At 61.8% G+C, this 16,205-nt stretch overlaps 2 protein-coding genes across 4 annotated transcripts in view; both read left to right on the top strand.

Moving 5' to 3' along the window:
* The window catches only part of SHC2 (SHC adaptor protein 2), a 29,650-nt gene extending 27,495 nt beyond the window's left edge, over nucleotides 1-2,155 (top strand). For 2 of the 3 annotated variants that reach the window (XM_026480823.4, XM_026480822.4), the window contains exons 12-13: nucleotides 129-262; nucleotides 1,843-2,155. In XM_026480823.4, coding sequence (XP_026336608.3) covers nucleotides 129-257 — 129 coding nt within the window. In that variant the 3' untranslated portion in view covers nucleotides 258-262; nucleotides 1,843-2,155. Of the gene's footprint in view, nucleotides 1-128; nucleotides 263-1,641; nucleotides 1,762-1,842 lie in introns of all 3 variants that reach the window. The other variant, XR_006408002.3, reaches the window with a different exon arrangement.
* Nucleotides 2,156-8,017: 5,862 nt separating this feature from the next.
* Nucleotides 8,018-9,280, top strand: C2CD4C (C2 calcium dependent domain containing 4C). Its single transcript, XM_026480757.2, has one exon. It carries the CDS (start codon nucleotides 8,018-8,020, stop codon nucleotides 9,278-9,280), a length of 1,263 nt encoding a protein of 420 aa, XP_026336542.1.
* The last annotated feature ends 6,925 nt before the right edge of the window (nucleotides 9,281-16,205 follow it).

Raw genomic sequence — 16,205 nt, 5'->3', positions numbered from 1 at the left:
CCAGCGGTCCTCAGACTTGGACGTGCATCAGACCCACAGGGAGGGCTTCTGGGCATGCAGACTCCCATTCAGCAGGACTCCCCAGCAAGCCCCTGGCGGTGCTCACGCTGAGGCCTCTGGCCCTGCAGGTGCGGACCAAGGACGTGCTCTTTGAGAGTATCAGCCATCTGATCGACTACCACCTGCAGAACGGGCAGCCCATCGTGGCCGCCGAAAGCGAGCTGCATCTGCGCGGTGTGGTCAAACGTGAGCCCTGAGCCAGGTGTGTAGTCTGCCCTGTGGGCTCCCAGCATTTACCCATTCAACCCAGTTTTTTTTCTTATTTTAAAAATTAAGAACTCACAAACCACACAATTTACCCATTTAAAGTGTGCAACTCAGTGGTTTTTAGTGTGTTTAGAGCTGTGCAGTCATTCCCTACCTAATTCCAAAATATTCCATCACCCCGAAGGCACCCCGTCCCCATCAGCCATCACCACCATCCCCTCCCCAGCCCCCAGCCCCCACCAGCCCCCTTCCCGTCCGTGGACGAGCCTGTTCTGGACGTGTCACACACGTGGACTCACATGCCGTGGGGCCGTCTGTGTCTGGTTCCCTCCCTGAGCGTCGTGGGCTCGGGTCCGTCCCCGGGCAGCGTGTTGGGTGCCGCGTCCCTGCTCGTGGACAAGTCACGTGCCCGTGGGTGGATGGACGCATGTTTATCTATTCGCTGCCAATGGCATTTGGGTGTTTCCGCTTTTTGGCTGTTAGAAATAATGCCACTCAGAACATGTGTCCAGGTTCTTGTGTGGATGTGTATTTTCGTGGCTCCTGGGTCTGTACCTCGGAGTGGAATTGCTGAGTTGTCATGGTAACTCTGGATTTAACTGGTGATAAAACATCTCTGGGAGGAGGTGGCTCTATGCTGGAGGAGGGACTAGGGTGGCCTGGGTCTGGTGGGCGTTCAAAGAGAGGTGGGTGAGATAGAAAGGGACGCTCTTGGCCTTTGGCTTTTGGTGCTGGGGAGCCACGGGAGGGTTTTGATTTGCGGAGGGACAGGCAGTTCTAGGTGATTCCGGGACCTTTCTGGTGAGAAACTGGGGCCTCTGGGGGCGGTGGGGTTGGTTTAGGCAGGAGATGATGCAGCCGAGCTGGGCTGCATGGACTGACTTGGAGGAGGGGGAGATAGGACCTGGGATGTGGGAAGCCCAGAGCTGGGGGCTCAGCTGGGGAGGGAGGGCTGCGAGGGAAGGGGGTTGTGGGATTTCCCCCAGGGCTCAGCAGAGAGGAGTTTCCTTCCAGGTTGGGCTGCTCTCCTGTCCCCATGACCAGGGGCCCCCTCCTGCCTCCTCCCTGTCCCTAGCCAGGCCTGAGGCTGCAAGCACAGAAGGGATTTCCAGTCTGGGGGCGGGCCTTAGGGGCTGGGAGCGGGCGCGTGGAACACTGACATGAGCTGTAGGGCCTTTGGGGCTGTGTGTTTGCACGGGTCAGGGCACGACCTGCTTCCCTTCCGTCCCCAAAGGGGTGGTGACCTGAGCAGCAATGCCGATGGCAGTCACGTAGCTGGCAAGGCGGCAGTGGCTGTGTCCAGGCACCACGCTCGCTCGCCACCTCCCAGACCCTCCTGAGTCCCAGGTGGTTCTGAGCATTTTCGTTTTGCAGAAGAAGGAACAGCCCTGAGAAGTGAAGGCACTAGCCTAGGTCACACTGCAAGAACACGGGGGAGCTGAGACCTCACCCTGGCCCCTCAGCCTGAGGACCTCACTGGGCCCCATAACTGAGGTTCGGAGGGGCGCACTTGAACCCAGGTATCTGGTTGTTGTCACAGCTGACCCTTGACCTCTCCTCCTCTTTCTTCCCCAGGTGATGGTTCTCAGGTCCCGCTCCTGTCCTGCTCCGCAGATGCTCCCTGTCGTGGCCTTACGGGCTCCTCAGCCTCTCTCTGGACCCTGGTCGGGCTGGAGCTGCCGCTGTCTCTCCCTCCTCCGGCTGGGCCTCTGGATCTCCCTTCTCCAGCTGGCCCTGGGCTGGCTCAGCAAGGCCAAGAGATGGGGGGCCCAAGACTCCTGTGCCCCACTGACCCCTGCCTGCCTCCACCCTCTGCCTGGGGTGAGGGTGTCCATACCAAAGACAGAAACTTTTCTCACCTTTAAAGAAAATATACTACAGAAATGCAGTCCTCTCTCTCCGAGCCCTGGCCAGGGTCCCCGCCGGGTCCAGGACGCACTGTCTCTTTCCCAGAGGGCCTTCAGCTCACCTCCCTGGAAAGATGGATTCCTGTCCTTGCTGGCTCAGTTTCTCCACCTGAAAACTCAGTGCACAGTTGTTTTTTATGGGGCAGAATTGAGGTGCTCTGGGGTCCTCAAGGCCAGGACACCTGTTAATGCTGAAGGGGGGGGAGCCTCAGGGCTCTGCTGGGACGGTGGGGGGCATCCAGGCAGCGCCAGGGCAACCCGCCCCAGTGGGGGGTGGTCATGAGGGCTCTGCCCTCCCAGCTGTCCGCCTGGACTGGATGTTTGAGGTCTGTTTGTAGTTACCCATGGGGATGACCATGAGGAAGCCGGCCCACCTGACACTGAGGGGCCTTCGGGTCGGGGGTCCAGTATTCCAGGTGGAAAGCTGAGACATAGATGTGTCCTCCCTTGGCTGGAGGGTGTGGGGGATGGAGAGGAGGATGCGGGCCTGGGGGTGTCTCCCTGTGGGGGGGCACTGTCCCAGAACCCAAACACCGCCCTCACCCTCTATTTCCACCGCCAGATAAAGCACCCCACTCCTCTATTAGACACAGCCCCATCCTCTCCTGGGAAACACCGTAGTTCCTCGCCGACATGCTGCAGGCTTTCTCTGTCTTTCAAGATGCCCTGAATATCTGGCGAACAGCTCTTCATTTTCTCCTCCTGACTGCTCCTAACTTAGCCCTGAATGTGGCCTGACTTCTCAGGTGTCCCCACTCCTGTTCCCCTAGGACCCCTGCTTTTCCCTGATGCCTCTCCAGACCTTCCCTCACATGATTTCCGGGCTCTCCCTCCCAGAGACCTCATCTCTCCCCTGGGCCCCTCCTCTGACAAGCCTGAAGAACCCTTCCCAGCCTCACCACATCCTGCCAGGGCCACACCTGTGCCTGGGGTCTGGCTCCAGCCATCAGCAGGCCCCACCCCCATGCCCTGGGGGAGCCTGGTGAGGGCGTGGGGAGCAACAGCCACTCTAGTCTGTAACTGGGGCGGGGGGTGCTATCAAAAGGCAGAGCCAGAGGGGGCTCTGATGCCTTGTTTCTTATTAGAGGCATGAAGACAGAGGGGCCAGTCTGTCCATCCACCCATCATCTACTCCCTACTCACCCATCTATCCGTTATTCATTCCATTCATTGGTCCATCCACCCCTTGCCCCATCCTGGTATCCTTTAGGATGCCTGCACTGGGTTCCTCTTATCTACCAGGACCTCTGGTGGGTAACGAGGATGCAGCAGTGACCAAGACCAAGCTGTCCCCATGGAGTTGATAGTCCAGTGACATGAAGCAGCAAATCACTAAGTGTGTAATGACAAATGAAAGGAGCGAGTCCTGGAACTTAACCCAGGAAATCCAGGAGGGTTTCTCTGTGGGAATGACACAGGGGCTATGGTCTGGAGGTTGAGAGCCCCAGGGGAGAAGGACAGGGTTCTAGGCAGAAGGAATAGCATGTGCAAAGGCCCTGTGGTGTGCAGCTCGCAGGACATTCAGGGAACAGAAGGATGCCTGTGTGACTGGCGGTGAGATCAGAGGGGTGGTGGAGTGGAGGACATGGCTGGGGGAAGCTTGGTGCCAGGGAGAGCTGCTGGGGAGCTTTTAAGCATAGAAAGGATAGGATTCCTAAGTGGGAGTATACTGTTGGGGCAGGAGAGGAATGGGGGCAGTAGGGAGAATTCACTGGGCTCTGGACTAGGGGAGTCTCACAAGGTAGGATTCCAGAGACTCGTAGGCTAGAGAGGGGTCCTAACGCACTTTGTTCGTTCGTTCATTCCCCTGCGTCCTCCTTCAAAGCCTCTATGTATCTAGCCCCCTGCTCATGCGTGTGCTCAGAACCACACCGGCTACTTTACAGATGGGGGAGCAGAGGCTCAGAGGGTGAGGTGGCAGAGCTGGGATCCCACACCATCACCTCCCCCGTCCTGCTCTCTGAGCCGGGAAAGCCAGGTCTGGGGTGCCCACGCAGTGATGCGGGCTGTGAGCCTGACTGCCGCTGGGTCCCCCACACTTGTCTCCTGCCCCAGTCAACCCTCAGTTACTCAGTTGAAAAATGCTCCTTGGGCCAGCCTCATCCTCAGGGAGCCTGGGGGTGGGAGGCCACCACGCAGCCTTGGACTGCTTGCTTCCCTTCCCTGAACTGGGTGCCCTGTGGAATTGGCAACTCCCCTGTGCCTCAGTTTCCCTATCTGGAAACGGGGTGGTGGCCCTCCTCCACAGTGGGCTAACCTGTGCCTTGTTGGGCTGAGGTCTCTCCTGGGAGCTTGCGGACAGGCCTTCGGGTCCCTCTTCAGGGGAGGAGACAGAGCTCGGAGGAGAAGCTGTTGGCCAGAGCTGCATGGGTATAAGGTGGCTTCTCTCTCTAAGGTGGAGCTTTTTCTCTGCGCTTCCTCGGAGACCGGGGGCAGCCTGGCTCCTGGGAAGCACCCTGTCCCTCTTCTCTCCCATGAGCTTAGGTCCCTGGGGGGTGGGAGTTGAGGACCAAGGCCGTGCAGCATGAGGTGGTGCGACTCAGGGTGGGAGTGGCTGGTCAATACCACTTGGGCCCCCTCCCCAGCCTCCCGATGTCTGATCCCAGGAAGGCTGCAGCTTGGGCTCTGGGGGGAGTCCTGGAAATGTGCCTCGCCACACCAGCCCCCTCAGGGCTCTGCAGACGAGTAGGTTTGTTGACTGGGAGAGGCTCCTGTTTCGGACCACAAGGGTAACTCACCAGCTGGAAGGGCCAGCCTCCCGGACCCCGCCCCTCTGAAGGCAGATGTTGGGGACCTATCCCTGGGTTCCTTGTCTCTCTGGGCCTCAGTCCCCCAGCCCCTGAAGGTGATGGGGTGGGGGCATGGGGGGGGGCTACAGCTGAGCCGTCTGTGGTGGGGATCAGGTTCTGGGGTCTCCTTCGAGGCCGGGCCAGCCCCCTTTCCCACCAGTAGCAGCGTCCAAGAAATGATGACCAGCATATCCATCACAGCGTCCTAGGCCCCGCTGCAAGCCCTCTGCAGTCCTTCACCCCGAGGCTGCGGTGCAGGGGCAGCCTCTATGCGGGCAAACTGCCCAGGGGAGAGAGGCAGAGAGGGCTGGACACCTGCCAGCAGTCACACAGCAGCAAGTGTTGGCGTCAGGCTTCCAACCCCAGCGGAGCACCTCCGGATAAGAGTCCCCAGCTGCTCAGATGGGAATCTGCACAGAAGAAGCTCAAGGCCTCCTCCCTCAACCAAACTGGGAGGAGACCCTGCCCCAACTGGGTAAGGGGGAGTGGGGAGTGAAGCCCTCAGTACCCGGGCTGGCTTGTCATCGGAAAACCTGGCACTGTTCCCCCCAGACACGTGATTCAGTCCCTTCCCGTTTGTGACCACTGCCGTCCCTGTCCGTGCAACGGAGGAAGGTGGCTTGCGGCCCCTGAGGCCCTCCCTCCTGCGGCTTCAGGGCCACCCTTCTTACTGTGGTGCCAGGCAGGTATTCATGAACGACCCCAGTGTCTTGGGGTCACAGCAGGGAGAAGGCTGCCTTCCTGCCTCCGTCCCAGCAGCTCCAGGCCCAACAGGGGCAGTGACATCAACCAAATATGTGCTCCAGGGCGTTTTTCACGATAGCTAAAGTTGGGGTTCAGTGGGCTCTGTCAGGCTGTGATGCCCGGCCAGCTCAGGCTGGCAGGCAGGGCAGGCTTCCTGGAGGTAGAGGTGAGGTGAAGCATTCATTGGCATGGGGCTCTCCTGTCAGACTTTGTGGCCATGCCAGTGTTCCCCCCAGCACAAAAAGGGGCTCAGTGTTTGCTAGGAGAGCAAAGCTGAGACAGAGGTTTTGGGGGAAGCATGGACCTCTTTGAGCCTAGCTTTTCCCATCTGGACAGTGGAACTCCAAACCCGACCTCACTCCAAGAGAGTTCTATCCCGCTGCCAGCTGGCCCTCTGTACCCCCTTCTGCTGAACCAGCGGTCACCCCAGACCAGCCCCCATCCTAGCTGGGGCCACGATGAGGAACACAGGCGGCTCCTGGACAATCATAATTTAATAAAGTCCAGGCCTTGGGTCAGTCCTGGCAATCCATTAACTTGCTGGCTTCTCACAGACCAAGACCCGACCCGGGACTGGTTGGCTGTAGGGTCCTGAAGGGGACATCGAGGCTGGGAGGGAGGGCAAGGGGTGAGGAAGCAGAGGTTGGGGTGGACAGGGCACAAGGCAAGAGCAGTGGGACCCAGGGGACCCTGTGGTTTCAGGAACTGCCAGGCCTGGGGCTGCATCCTGGTCCCGCCCCTGGTCAGTCTCTGAACTGTGAACAGCAGGGTGGGGTGCTCCCGCTTCTCCCCTCGGATCACGTTTGCCCGCCACACGTTCATCACAGGAGCCACCAAACCGACACTTATAATTTACCGTGCACCTGTCCACTGGCGTCCCTCGCACTGGGCATCATCAGAAGGCCGGACGCGGATCCGCTGCCCAGCGTCCACCAGCCGCTCAATAAACATCTTGAAACGCAGGTCGCTCCTTGGGCGGCTGCAGAGTGGACACCCGTTACCCTTTTCCCTGGGGAGGAGCGCGCCTTAAGCGGATGGGTCCTTATTTCTAGAAGGAAAGCTTCCCTTCGTCCTGCACTGACTGGGGAGAGCCGTGGGGCCTACCCACCGGGAGGCTGTGAGTCCTTAGGGGCCTGGCCCAGACAATGGTAAATGATAAATTTAGTTGCGCCCCTTACTCCCATTCTTTGATTCTTCGCCGGGAGACGGGAAAGCGGCTCTCCAGAGAACCGGCCCTCAGCAAGTGTGGGTCTGGGCCCCGCCCGGGTGGACTGAGGCAGGGGCCAGGGGCTTCCGGGGGACCCCGACTTCGCGGGGCCGCAGGCACAAGCGCTCGGGGTGGCCATCAACAGGGCGCCCCATCTGCTTCCCACCCGCCCGTCCCCAGCAGCCGCCGGGGTCCGGCCGAGGGGCAACCCCCTGCAGCCTGGGGGCGGGGCGAGGCGGGGGCGGGGGCGCGGGCCGCCTGCGCGGCCGTACTAGGAGGAATACGGCGGCGCGGCGGCCGGGCTGGGCGGTTTCCCGCCGCCGCTGGTGAATGAGTCCCTGCTGCGCTGCCGCCGCCGCCCGTGCTGAAGCTGTGGCCGCGTCCCCCGCGCGGGCCCCGAACCTTCGCGCCAAGACCCCGGCGTGCCCTCGGGACAGCCTCCCGCCTCCCGCCACCACCGCGGGGCAGGTGAGTGCGGGGACCCCGCCACGGTCCGCAGGGTCTGCTAGGACCCCCGCCCCCACCCCGAGCTGAGTCTGGCTGGGGTGGGGGGCGGAGAACTGGCGGGAGGGGTCAGCTCGCTGCGCTGTCAGCCCCCGACTCACCTCCTCTCCCTGCCCCCACCCCTGTGCCTGGGCCCTCAGCGCTGGGCAAAGCCACAGGTGGGCGGGAGCTTGGGGGGGGGGGCGCGGGGCTGGGACATCCGGGGGGTCCGCACACACACCGTGGGTGTCTTCCTTTTGGACTGAGCGCAGACCCTTTAGAAAGCGCTTTGAGATCCTTAAAACGGGGTGGGGGCGGGAGAGGGGCCGCTGTCCCCTGGGAGCTTCCCAAGAGTCGGAGCGCCGCCCCCACCTCCCTCGCTCCGGCTCGGGTCTGGGAAGTTAAGCCCGACCTCTCTTGGGAGGGGAGGGGAGGCGCGACACGCCCTGAGTGACCCTGCTGGCTCCCTGCTGGCCAGGGCCTTCTCCTTGTGGCCCCCCTACACAGGCGCCAGGAGCCCCCTCTTCCAGTCCCCCGGAGCCTGGGAGCCCGCAGCTCCTGACCCCTGCTTCTCTTCCCAGACTGCTGCGCTCCTCCTGACCTCCTTCCTGCCTGCCCCCATGAAGAAAACCAACCTGTGGTTCTTGGAGCGTCTTCGGGGGTCTGGGGAAAACGTCACTGCGGGGAGCGAGGCCGGGGACAAGGCTTCCAAGGGGCCCCTGTACAGCAATGTGCTCACACCCGACAAGATCCCCGACTTCTTCATACCCCCCAAGCTGCCCGCCGGCCCCACAGATCCTGAGGGGCAGGCTGAGCTGGGCCCCGCCTCGTCGGAGCAGAACCTGGCCTCCGGGACACCCCGCCGAGTCCCCCGGAGCCCCCGGCTGCCTGCCAAGTTGGCGGCCGAGAGCAGGAACCTGCTGAAGGCAGCCACGCGGCACGTGATCCAGATCGAGAGTGCGGAGGACTGGCCGGGGGAGGAGGCCGCCACCAGCGCTGACCCCCAGGCCCTGGGGGCCATGTCCCTGCCCTCCGTGCCCAAGGCGCAGACGTCCTATGGCTTCGCCACGCTGGCAGAGAGCCCCCACACACGGCGTAAGGAGTCCCTGTTCCACAGCGAGCATGGAGCCCTGGCACAGGTGGGCTCCCCAGGTGCCGGTCGCCGTCGGGGGGGCGCCAAGGCCAATGGGGGCGATGGGGTGCCCAGGGAGGCTGGTGGGGCCCTCATGAGCCCCAGCCGCTACTTCAGTGGTGGGGAGAGTGACACAGGGTCCTCCGCGGAGTCTTCCCCTTTCGGGTCCCCTCTGCTCTCACGCTCTGTGTCGCTGCTGAAAGGGTTCGCCCAGGACAGCCAGGCCAAAGTGAGCCAGCTCAAGCACTCGGCGGGCCGCCACGGCTCCCTGTCTGCCGAGGACGGCGCACCCGACACCAGCCCCGGGGCGCGGCGTCGCGGGACCCGCAGGGCCACCCCAGAGCTGGGCCCTGAGACCGGCCAGGCGCCCCGCGCGGAGCACGCCATCCGGATGGGCCTGCGGGGCAGCGTGCGGCTGCTGGCGGAGTATGAGGCCGCCCAGGCCCGCCTGCGGGTGCGCCTGCTGGCCGCCGAGGGCCTCTATGACCGCCTGTGTGACGCCCGCAGCATCAACTGCTGTGTGGGCCTCTGCCTGGTCCCCGGGAAGCTCCAGAAGCAGCGCAGCACCATCGTCAAGAACAGCCGCCACCCCGTCTTCAATGAGGACTTCTTTTTCGATGGCCTGGGGCCGGCTAGTGTCCGGAAACTGGCCCTCAGGATCAAGGTGGTCAACAAGGGCAGCAGCCTCAAGCGGGACACGCTGCTCGGGGAGAAGGAGCTGCCCCTGACCTCCCTGCTCCCTTTCTTGTAAAGGCCCCTCCCTGCCTCCCTGCCTCCCTCCCCAGGGTGCAGAGAGAAGACCCCACCTCCCTCCCACTCAGATCTCAGCGGGCAGGAGGCCGGTTGGCCAGGCCAGTGGTGGTGGGGGGGAGGTGTTTAAACTCAGGCTGGGCCACAGTCAGTGCTGGGGGGTTACTGGGTTGCCACCAGTGACCAGAACATTACTTTTCATGGATTTGTTTTTTCAGAGGAGGAAGACGGGGGGCTGCCAGGGAAGAGAAGGGGACACTTTGCAGGGCTAAGTGTCCCCCCTCCCCCCCATGCCCTAAGTTCCATGCCGCCTCACCCCTTTCAGAGTGCTGGAAAGGGGTTCTGCGGGGGAGGGGGGTAGCCAGGAAACTGTGGAACCCTTTACCGAAGGCTTCCCAGTTCCCTAGTGACCCTGCAGGGGCCCAGAGGGCCTGGAGGCCGTAGAAATGGATCACAGACCTAGAGGTGGCCAGTTCTGAGGCTGAGCCTAATATTTTCCTTGGTTGCATGAGAGTCCTCCTGCCTGGCCCACCAGACACCCCTGCTCCCTCTGCCCCCACCAGAGAGCAGGACCAGGCCCAGGATCTACCAACAGTACCCACAGGGCTGCAGGAGACACCCCACTTGCGTTAGGCTCCAGAGCAGAGTGGGTCAGGGAGGCAGGTGCCACCAGCTGGCAGAAGACAGAGAAGGGAGGCAGGTGTTGCTGTGGGGCTGGAAGTGAGGAAGGCCCAGGAGAGGACAGTGGAGGCTAGGGCTCTTCTCCTGCCCCTGGGAGCCGGACAGCTCTCCTGTCTGCTGTTCTCCTCCAGCCCCTTCCCTGCCCGGCCAGCCCGCCTCACCCTCAGGAGACTCCCTCCCCCGGAGGGGCTGCTCAGAGCAGGCCCAGAGCACGGCCCCCAGCCCCCACTCCCCCCATCCCTCCGAGGCTGGGGGCTGCCTCCCCCCTGCGCAGCACCCTTGGCCGCTGGGCGCCAGGAAGTGATAGCCAGGGAATGACGGCTGGACTTGCACTCCACGCAGTAAATAGCTTTTGGTTCGCATGGACAGAGGGACGAAGCTGGTGGGCAGGGTGGACCCTGCTTGTGCCCATTCATGCTGCATGGGTTTAATTGTTTGTCAGTATGTGGGTCCTTGAATGATGTTCATGGACGTTTCCCAGCTTCACACAACAGAAATGGTACAGTTCGAAGTAGGGGCCAGGCCAGGCTGCCTGGTGGGCATGGTTGGACTGGGGCAGTTCCTGGGGATCCCGGGGGCAGCCCTCCCCAACTGAACATTGTCCCTCCTGACTAGGTTTCCAAATCCCAGCAGGGGAGAGATGAAGGAGAGCTCCCCCATAGCTGGGGAAAGCACATGTTCCCCTTTGCGTTTTGGGACTGAGAATTTGGGGCCCTTGGAAGGTCCCTTGCTGGGCCCCTCTCCCCCCCACCTCTGTTCTAGGCCTGCCCTTTCATGCCCCCTGCTCCCGGTGTCAGGGGGGGGTCCCCCCTTTACTCTAGAACCTGGGCACCCCCCAGGGCCAGGCTCGTGGGCTGGAGCAGGTGGACAGCGGACCCTGCACTGAGTCAGATGCTTGGAGCCTTGCCCCCCCTCCCTTCCCTCTGACCCTGACCTCCTACCCCTGCTTTCCCTCTGGGGAGGGCCCATTTTATAAGCCCCTGCACTATTTGATATCTTTGTGTTCCAAGTTGACTGTGGGTAAATCTTTAAGACACCCTCTCCCAAGTGTGTTTGTTTATAAATGCTGTTTTTAGTGCAATAAAGGTGTTTCGGGAGTGCGGGGGTGGAGATCTGTTTGCTTTGGTGTTTAATAACAAGAGGAATTTTGCCTTGAGCTCCAGGGAGGGTGGTGGGGGCCTTCTCATCGGCGGAGTCCTCTCAGCCCGTCGGGATCCTTGGGTCTGTCTCCTGCTTGGGGCGGGGGTGGGAAGGCGGACTGCAGCAGGGTGATGCCCCTGGGGACCCCCGGGCCCTGTCACGGTGATGGCTAGTGTGCATTTATTCAGCGGGTCTGTGCGTAGGTCCTGTCCTTGCCCTCCATCTGCACACACGGCATCCCGCCTCAAGGACGAGGGTGCTTCAGCAGCGGCCCAAGGACTGGAGAAAGCCAGGACTGGAGCCCGCACCCTCACTGTGGCCACCAGAAGGAGACCAGGGCCTGCCCCTTGCAGGCTCTGCCCACCTGGGGATACACTGGACTTGCGGTGTCATCACCAAGAGGGAGTCGGCTGCCAAAGCAGAGGCACCACCCCGCCCCGCCCCTCACTCTCGTCTGGTCTGCTCTAGCCCTTGAGATCAGACAGGTAGCAGAAAGCAGCTGCTTCAGCCAGGAGGCCACCCCCACATGACCTGGGGACACATGACTTGGGGGCTTGGGCTGGAGGCCATTCACATCCATGCTGCTCCCTTGGCCTGGAACCCCTCCCAGCCCCCAACTTCACTTTTGGGCTTTCAGCTGAGATGGTACTTCCTCCAGGAAGCCTTCCCAGCCCTCTTGGCTGGGGAAGGGGGCTTTTCTCAGTATGTCCCACATCCGATCTCAGCTCACATGCCGATTGGAGTCGGGAGAGGTTCATCTTGGTCAGTGGTGTCCCCAGTTCCAACACCATGCTGGGCACCCACGAGGCTTCTGACCAGGAACCGATGAATCATTGGAAAACCATGGCTTGACCCCATGTCTGGGCCCCTGCAGGGTCACTGGGAACCGGGAAGCCTGCGGTAAAGGGCAAGGGTCCCACCCACCTCTCACCCCACCCTTGCTCTCACCTAAGGTATGGCTGATAATTGGTCTGCTGTGTTTAGCTGGGGCTCCCCAACCTCGCCTCCTTGTGTTCTCCTTCAGCAGGGCTGAGTTGGCAGGAGATGCGAAGAACCCTTTCCGGCCGAGGCGTGACGGGGGGCGGCATCCGGCCCAGGTGGCTGGGGTTTGGAACGGGGACGTCATGAGGAGAAGAGCAGGTCAGGCAGCACAGGCCTCCTCGGTCCCAGGGAGCGGGGAGCTCGGGCTAACGTAGGCTCTGCGTACTCCAGACTCTCTCTGACAGAGGGGGAAACTGAGACCCAGAGAACCGACACAGGCCAGCTGCACCTTCATGGACTTGCTCGACAAGGACGCTGTGCTTCCTCCTCCACCCCAGTTCTGGGGTCAAGAGGCAGATGAGGCTGAGCTGGAGAGACAAGCCTTCCAGGTGGTACCGACCCGAGGGGAGCGCCCGAGGCTGGGACAGGAGCAGAACCATTTCTTCTAGTCTAGGGGGCACAGCTGGGAGGGAGGGATGCATGAGCCACAGCCTGGAAGACATGCAGGGCCAGTGAGGTGGGTTCCAGGAGAGGGCAGGGGCTTCCCTGCCACCCCTCACCCTGCAAAGCCCGTGTTGGGCATGCCCATGCCCTCCTGGTGCAGCCGACACCCTCCATGTAGAACTGGTGGGACTGGGGGGCCCTGCCAGGCTGGGGAGGGGGTTGCGGGGAGAGCAAGCACATCTGAGTGTTCAGCCTTTCTGCCAGGGAGCATTAACTGGGCTCCTGCCGTATGCTGGACCCCCTTGGTGGGCCTCATTAAATCTCAGTGAGAAAGCCCCAGGTCACAGGTAGAGAACCCAGGAGTCAGGTGGGAGGGTCAAGATGTGGCCCCACTGTGAGCAGCTCCTGCATCCTGGGTGTGCCTGGCCTCCTGTGTGTGCACCCACTTCACAGCAGAGGGAACAAGGGTGCAGAGCGATCCCAGAAAGGAGGCGGCTTTGAACCCATGCAAAGTGGGACAGGAGCACAGACAGGCTTGGACTGGTTCACCCCCCACTGCTGGCTCAGAGCTGGGGTCCCCTCGGACCTGCACGCTGGAGCTGGCTTCCTCTGGGATTCTTGGGCAGCTGAGAGCACCTGGGCCCTCCGTGTAGGGCCCTGTTTCCCCACACAGTACCCCGGACTGAGTTGTGTCTCCCTCTCCCATGCCCCAGGTCAGGGTGCCTCTCTCCCTACAGCTCCCCCAGTGCAGGGCCCTGACTCCTGCTCTGACCCGGGGCCTGGCTGCTTTCTCTCTTCTTAGCCCCGACCGTCCATTACAAAGCCATCAGGAGCCTTTGTGCGGGGCTAGGGTCCCGAGCAGCCCCCTCCCCCTGCTGAGAGCCTGCCAGATGAGCCACGCGAACAAGGCCTGGTCGGGTCCCAGGATGTGTTACCAGGGCAACCGGGTACCTTCTTGCCTCTTCCCTGCTAGCCACTGATTGCTGGGCAGCCTGTGTGTGCATGTGTGCGTGTGCGCGCGTGTGCCACGCATGTGTGCATGCACGCAGCCACGTGCCTCGGTGCACATGATAACCATGTGTGCGTGCGTGTGCCACGCATGTGTGCATGCACGCAGCCACATGCCTCGGTGCACATGTTAACTGTGTGCGTGTGCGTGCGTGTGCCACGCATGTGTGCATGCACGCAGCCACGTGCCTCGGTGCACATGTTAACCGTGTGCGTGTGCGCGCGTGTGCCACACATGTGTGCATGCACGCAGCCACGTGCCTCGGTGCACATGTTAACTGTGTGCGCGCATGTGCCACACACATGTGCATGCACGCAGCCACGTGCCTCGGTGCACATGATAACCGTGCGTGTGTGCCCATGTGCACACATGTGTGTGTTAGTGTTGCCACACGTATGCTGAGCTCAGTCCCGTTTGTACACACAAGATAAAGTGCAGGTGTAAGCATGTGAATGCATGGGTGCACACCAGTGTGGCCGTGTGTGTGCATGTTAGCACACGTGTGTGCCTGCACACTCTCATGTCTACACGGGCGTGGTGTGTGTGTTTCTCTGTGCATGTAGGAAACAAGCTGTGTCACATGTGTGTGTGTGCTTGTGTGTGTGCTGTGGCTGGCCCATGCCTCAGGACACCCGAAAGGACCAGCAGCCTGAGAAGACCCCTCCCTCCATTCTGCATGCTGGCTCCTCGCGGGAAACACACTTTCCGTGCGCTCCATTCTGCCTTGGGTCCCAACCCCCTTCGTTTTCCCAGGACAAGCCGCCCCTCCCTGAGGTCAGGTCCCCCTTACTGCCCGTGAGGGCAATCTGATCAGTATGCTTTGTATCTGCCTACAGCACTCAGCCCAGGGTGCGGCCAGGGGCAGCGTCAGTCCTCTGTCCCTCCAGCCTGGCCGCCACCCCGAGTGCCGCTCCTCTCAGCCGAGCCAGGGGCACCCAGGGCCACCACCAGCAGGAGGAACCCGACTGGTTGCCAATCACCAGCACCGGCCACGACAGAGCCAGGACGTGAGGGGTCAGGGGCCTGCTGACCCTGTGGGCACCTGGATCTGGCGGTGCCTGAAGTCCGTAATTGTACACTGCTTCAGTTCAGAGAGCCCATGAAGTCCCTTCGTGGCTTAAACCAACTTGACATGTATGTGCGTGTGTGGTCTTTTGTGTTTCCATTTGTAGTCAAAGACCACCGGTGCAGCACGTCTTCAGTCTGGGGGGAGAAGCAACACTGACCTCGGGGTGTCCCAGTCTGACGTGGGAGAGCAGAAGGCAGGCAGCCCCCCGAAGGCCTGGGATTTGTACATCTCATCAGCTGGGAAAGGTGGAAACCGAGGCTGCTCCCTCAGGGCATTGCTCAAGGAGGGCTTTGCAGAAGGAGTCCTTGCGCAGCAGGGACCTTGCAGAGGTGAAGGAAAGGGGCTTGGGTATGGGGCTCGCCATGGCCCCATATCCCAGCATCTGAGACCCACCCTGTGCCCGCCCCACACTGTGCCTCACGCCCCTTTCCCAGAACCTTTGCTTGCCTGGTGCCTGCCTCCCACCTCCCTGGGCCCAGAGATCTGAACCCTCATCCTGAGAAGCGCAAGAGGAACGCTCCGCAGTGGAATTCAAGCCCCCTCTCTGCACTCTGCAGGCTGTGTGGCCTCGGGCACGTCACATGGCATGTCTGGGTCTCAGCCTCCCCATGCAGAACGCTTGGGTTGTGATGAGGCCCAGACTCCTTTGTGGGAAGAAGGGCTCGACGCACCGGCGTGCTCCGTGGAAGCAGGTGGAATATTGCCATGATAATTAATGTAATCACATTAGGCTATAATTACAGGCTACCTTCAGACACACCGAGGCCGGGCGTGCTCTCGGCCTCCCGGTGCCGGGGGCCTCTCCCCCGCGGCACCTGCACCCTCCTTCCAGTGTGGGATTCAATTAAGCTTCTGTTTTCTCCTCAGCTCCTCCAGCTGGGAGGGAGGGCCTGCCTCCTGCAGGCTCTGGGGACCCGAGAAGAAACAACCCTGGAAAAAGGAACCGCGGGGATGGAGGGACCCTCGTTTGCACACCCTCCTCGCCGCAGGGGGGCCGCCACGTCCTTTGCCCCTCTCACCTGGGTACCTGGCTAGCGGCCTGCGGCCCCAGTCCTGGCTCTGCTGCTCGCAGGCGCCCTGGGGCTCAGTTTCCCCTTCCGTACCATGAAGATGTTATTTCCCTCCAGGGTTATGTAAGATACACACATACCGTGCAGGGCCCGTTTATTAAGCCCAAAATGGGTGCAAAAATGGCTCATTTACAGCAAGTCTGCTGACCCTCCTCACAAATGGAGAAACCGAGGCACAGGGCGGCAAACCCAGCTGGCAGGTGGCAGGAAGGTGGTTCCTACCAGTGCTGGGTGCAGACCCCAAGGCTTCCGGCTCACCCGTGCTGCCTTCCTACACCTTCCCCCCCCCCCCCAGTCTCCTTCTTCTTGTGAGCGGTGCAGACCCCCAGCCTTCCAGGCCCTGCCTCGGCCCTCCGGCCTGCCTGTGAATCGTGACCAAGCCCTCCCTCCTCTGGGAATCAGGTTCCTCTCCAGGACCCCGTGCTCTACGCCACACTGGGGGGCAGAGGCAGGGTCTGGCCACAAGTGTGGCTCCCAGACTTGGTCCTGGCACAGCTGAAGGCCCAGCTGTAGGGCTGACTAGGGAGGCTCT

The sequence above is a fragment of the Ursus arctos genome, unplaced genomic scaffold, assembly GCF_023065955.2.
Source record: "Ursus arctos isolate Adak ecotype North America unplaced genomic scaffold, UrsArc2.0 scaffold_14, whole genome shotgun sequence".
NCBI lineage: Eukaryota > Metazoa > Chordata > Mammalia > Carnivora > Ursidae > Ursus > Ursus arctos.
This window is presented reverse-complemented; position numbering and strand designations above follow the sequence as displayed.

What these genes read in the sequence shown, in the direction of transcription:
- C2CD4C (XM_026480757.2), top strand. Translation starts at nt 8,018, where the DNA reads ATGAAGAAAACCAACCTGTGGTTCTTGGAGCGTCTTCGGGGGTCTGGG.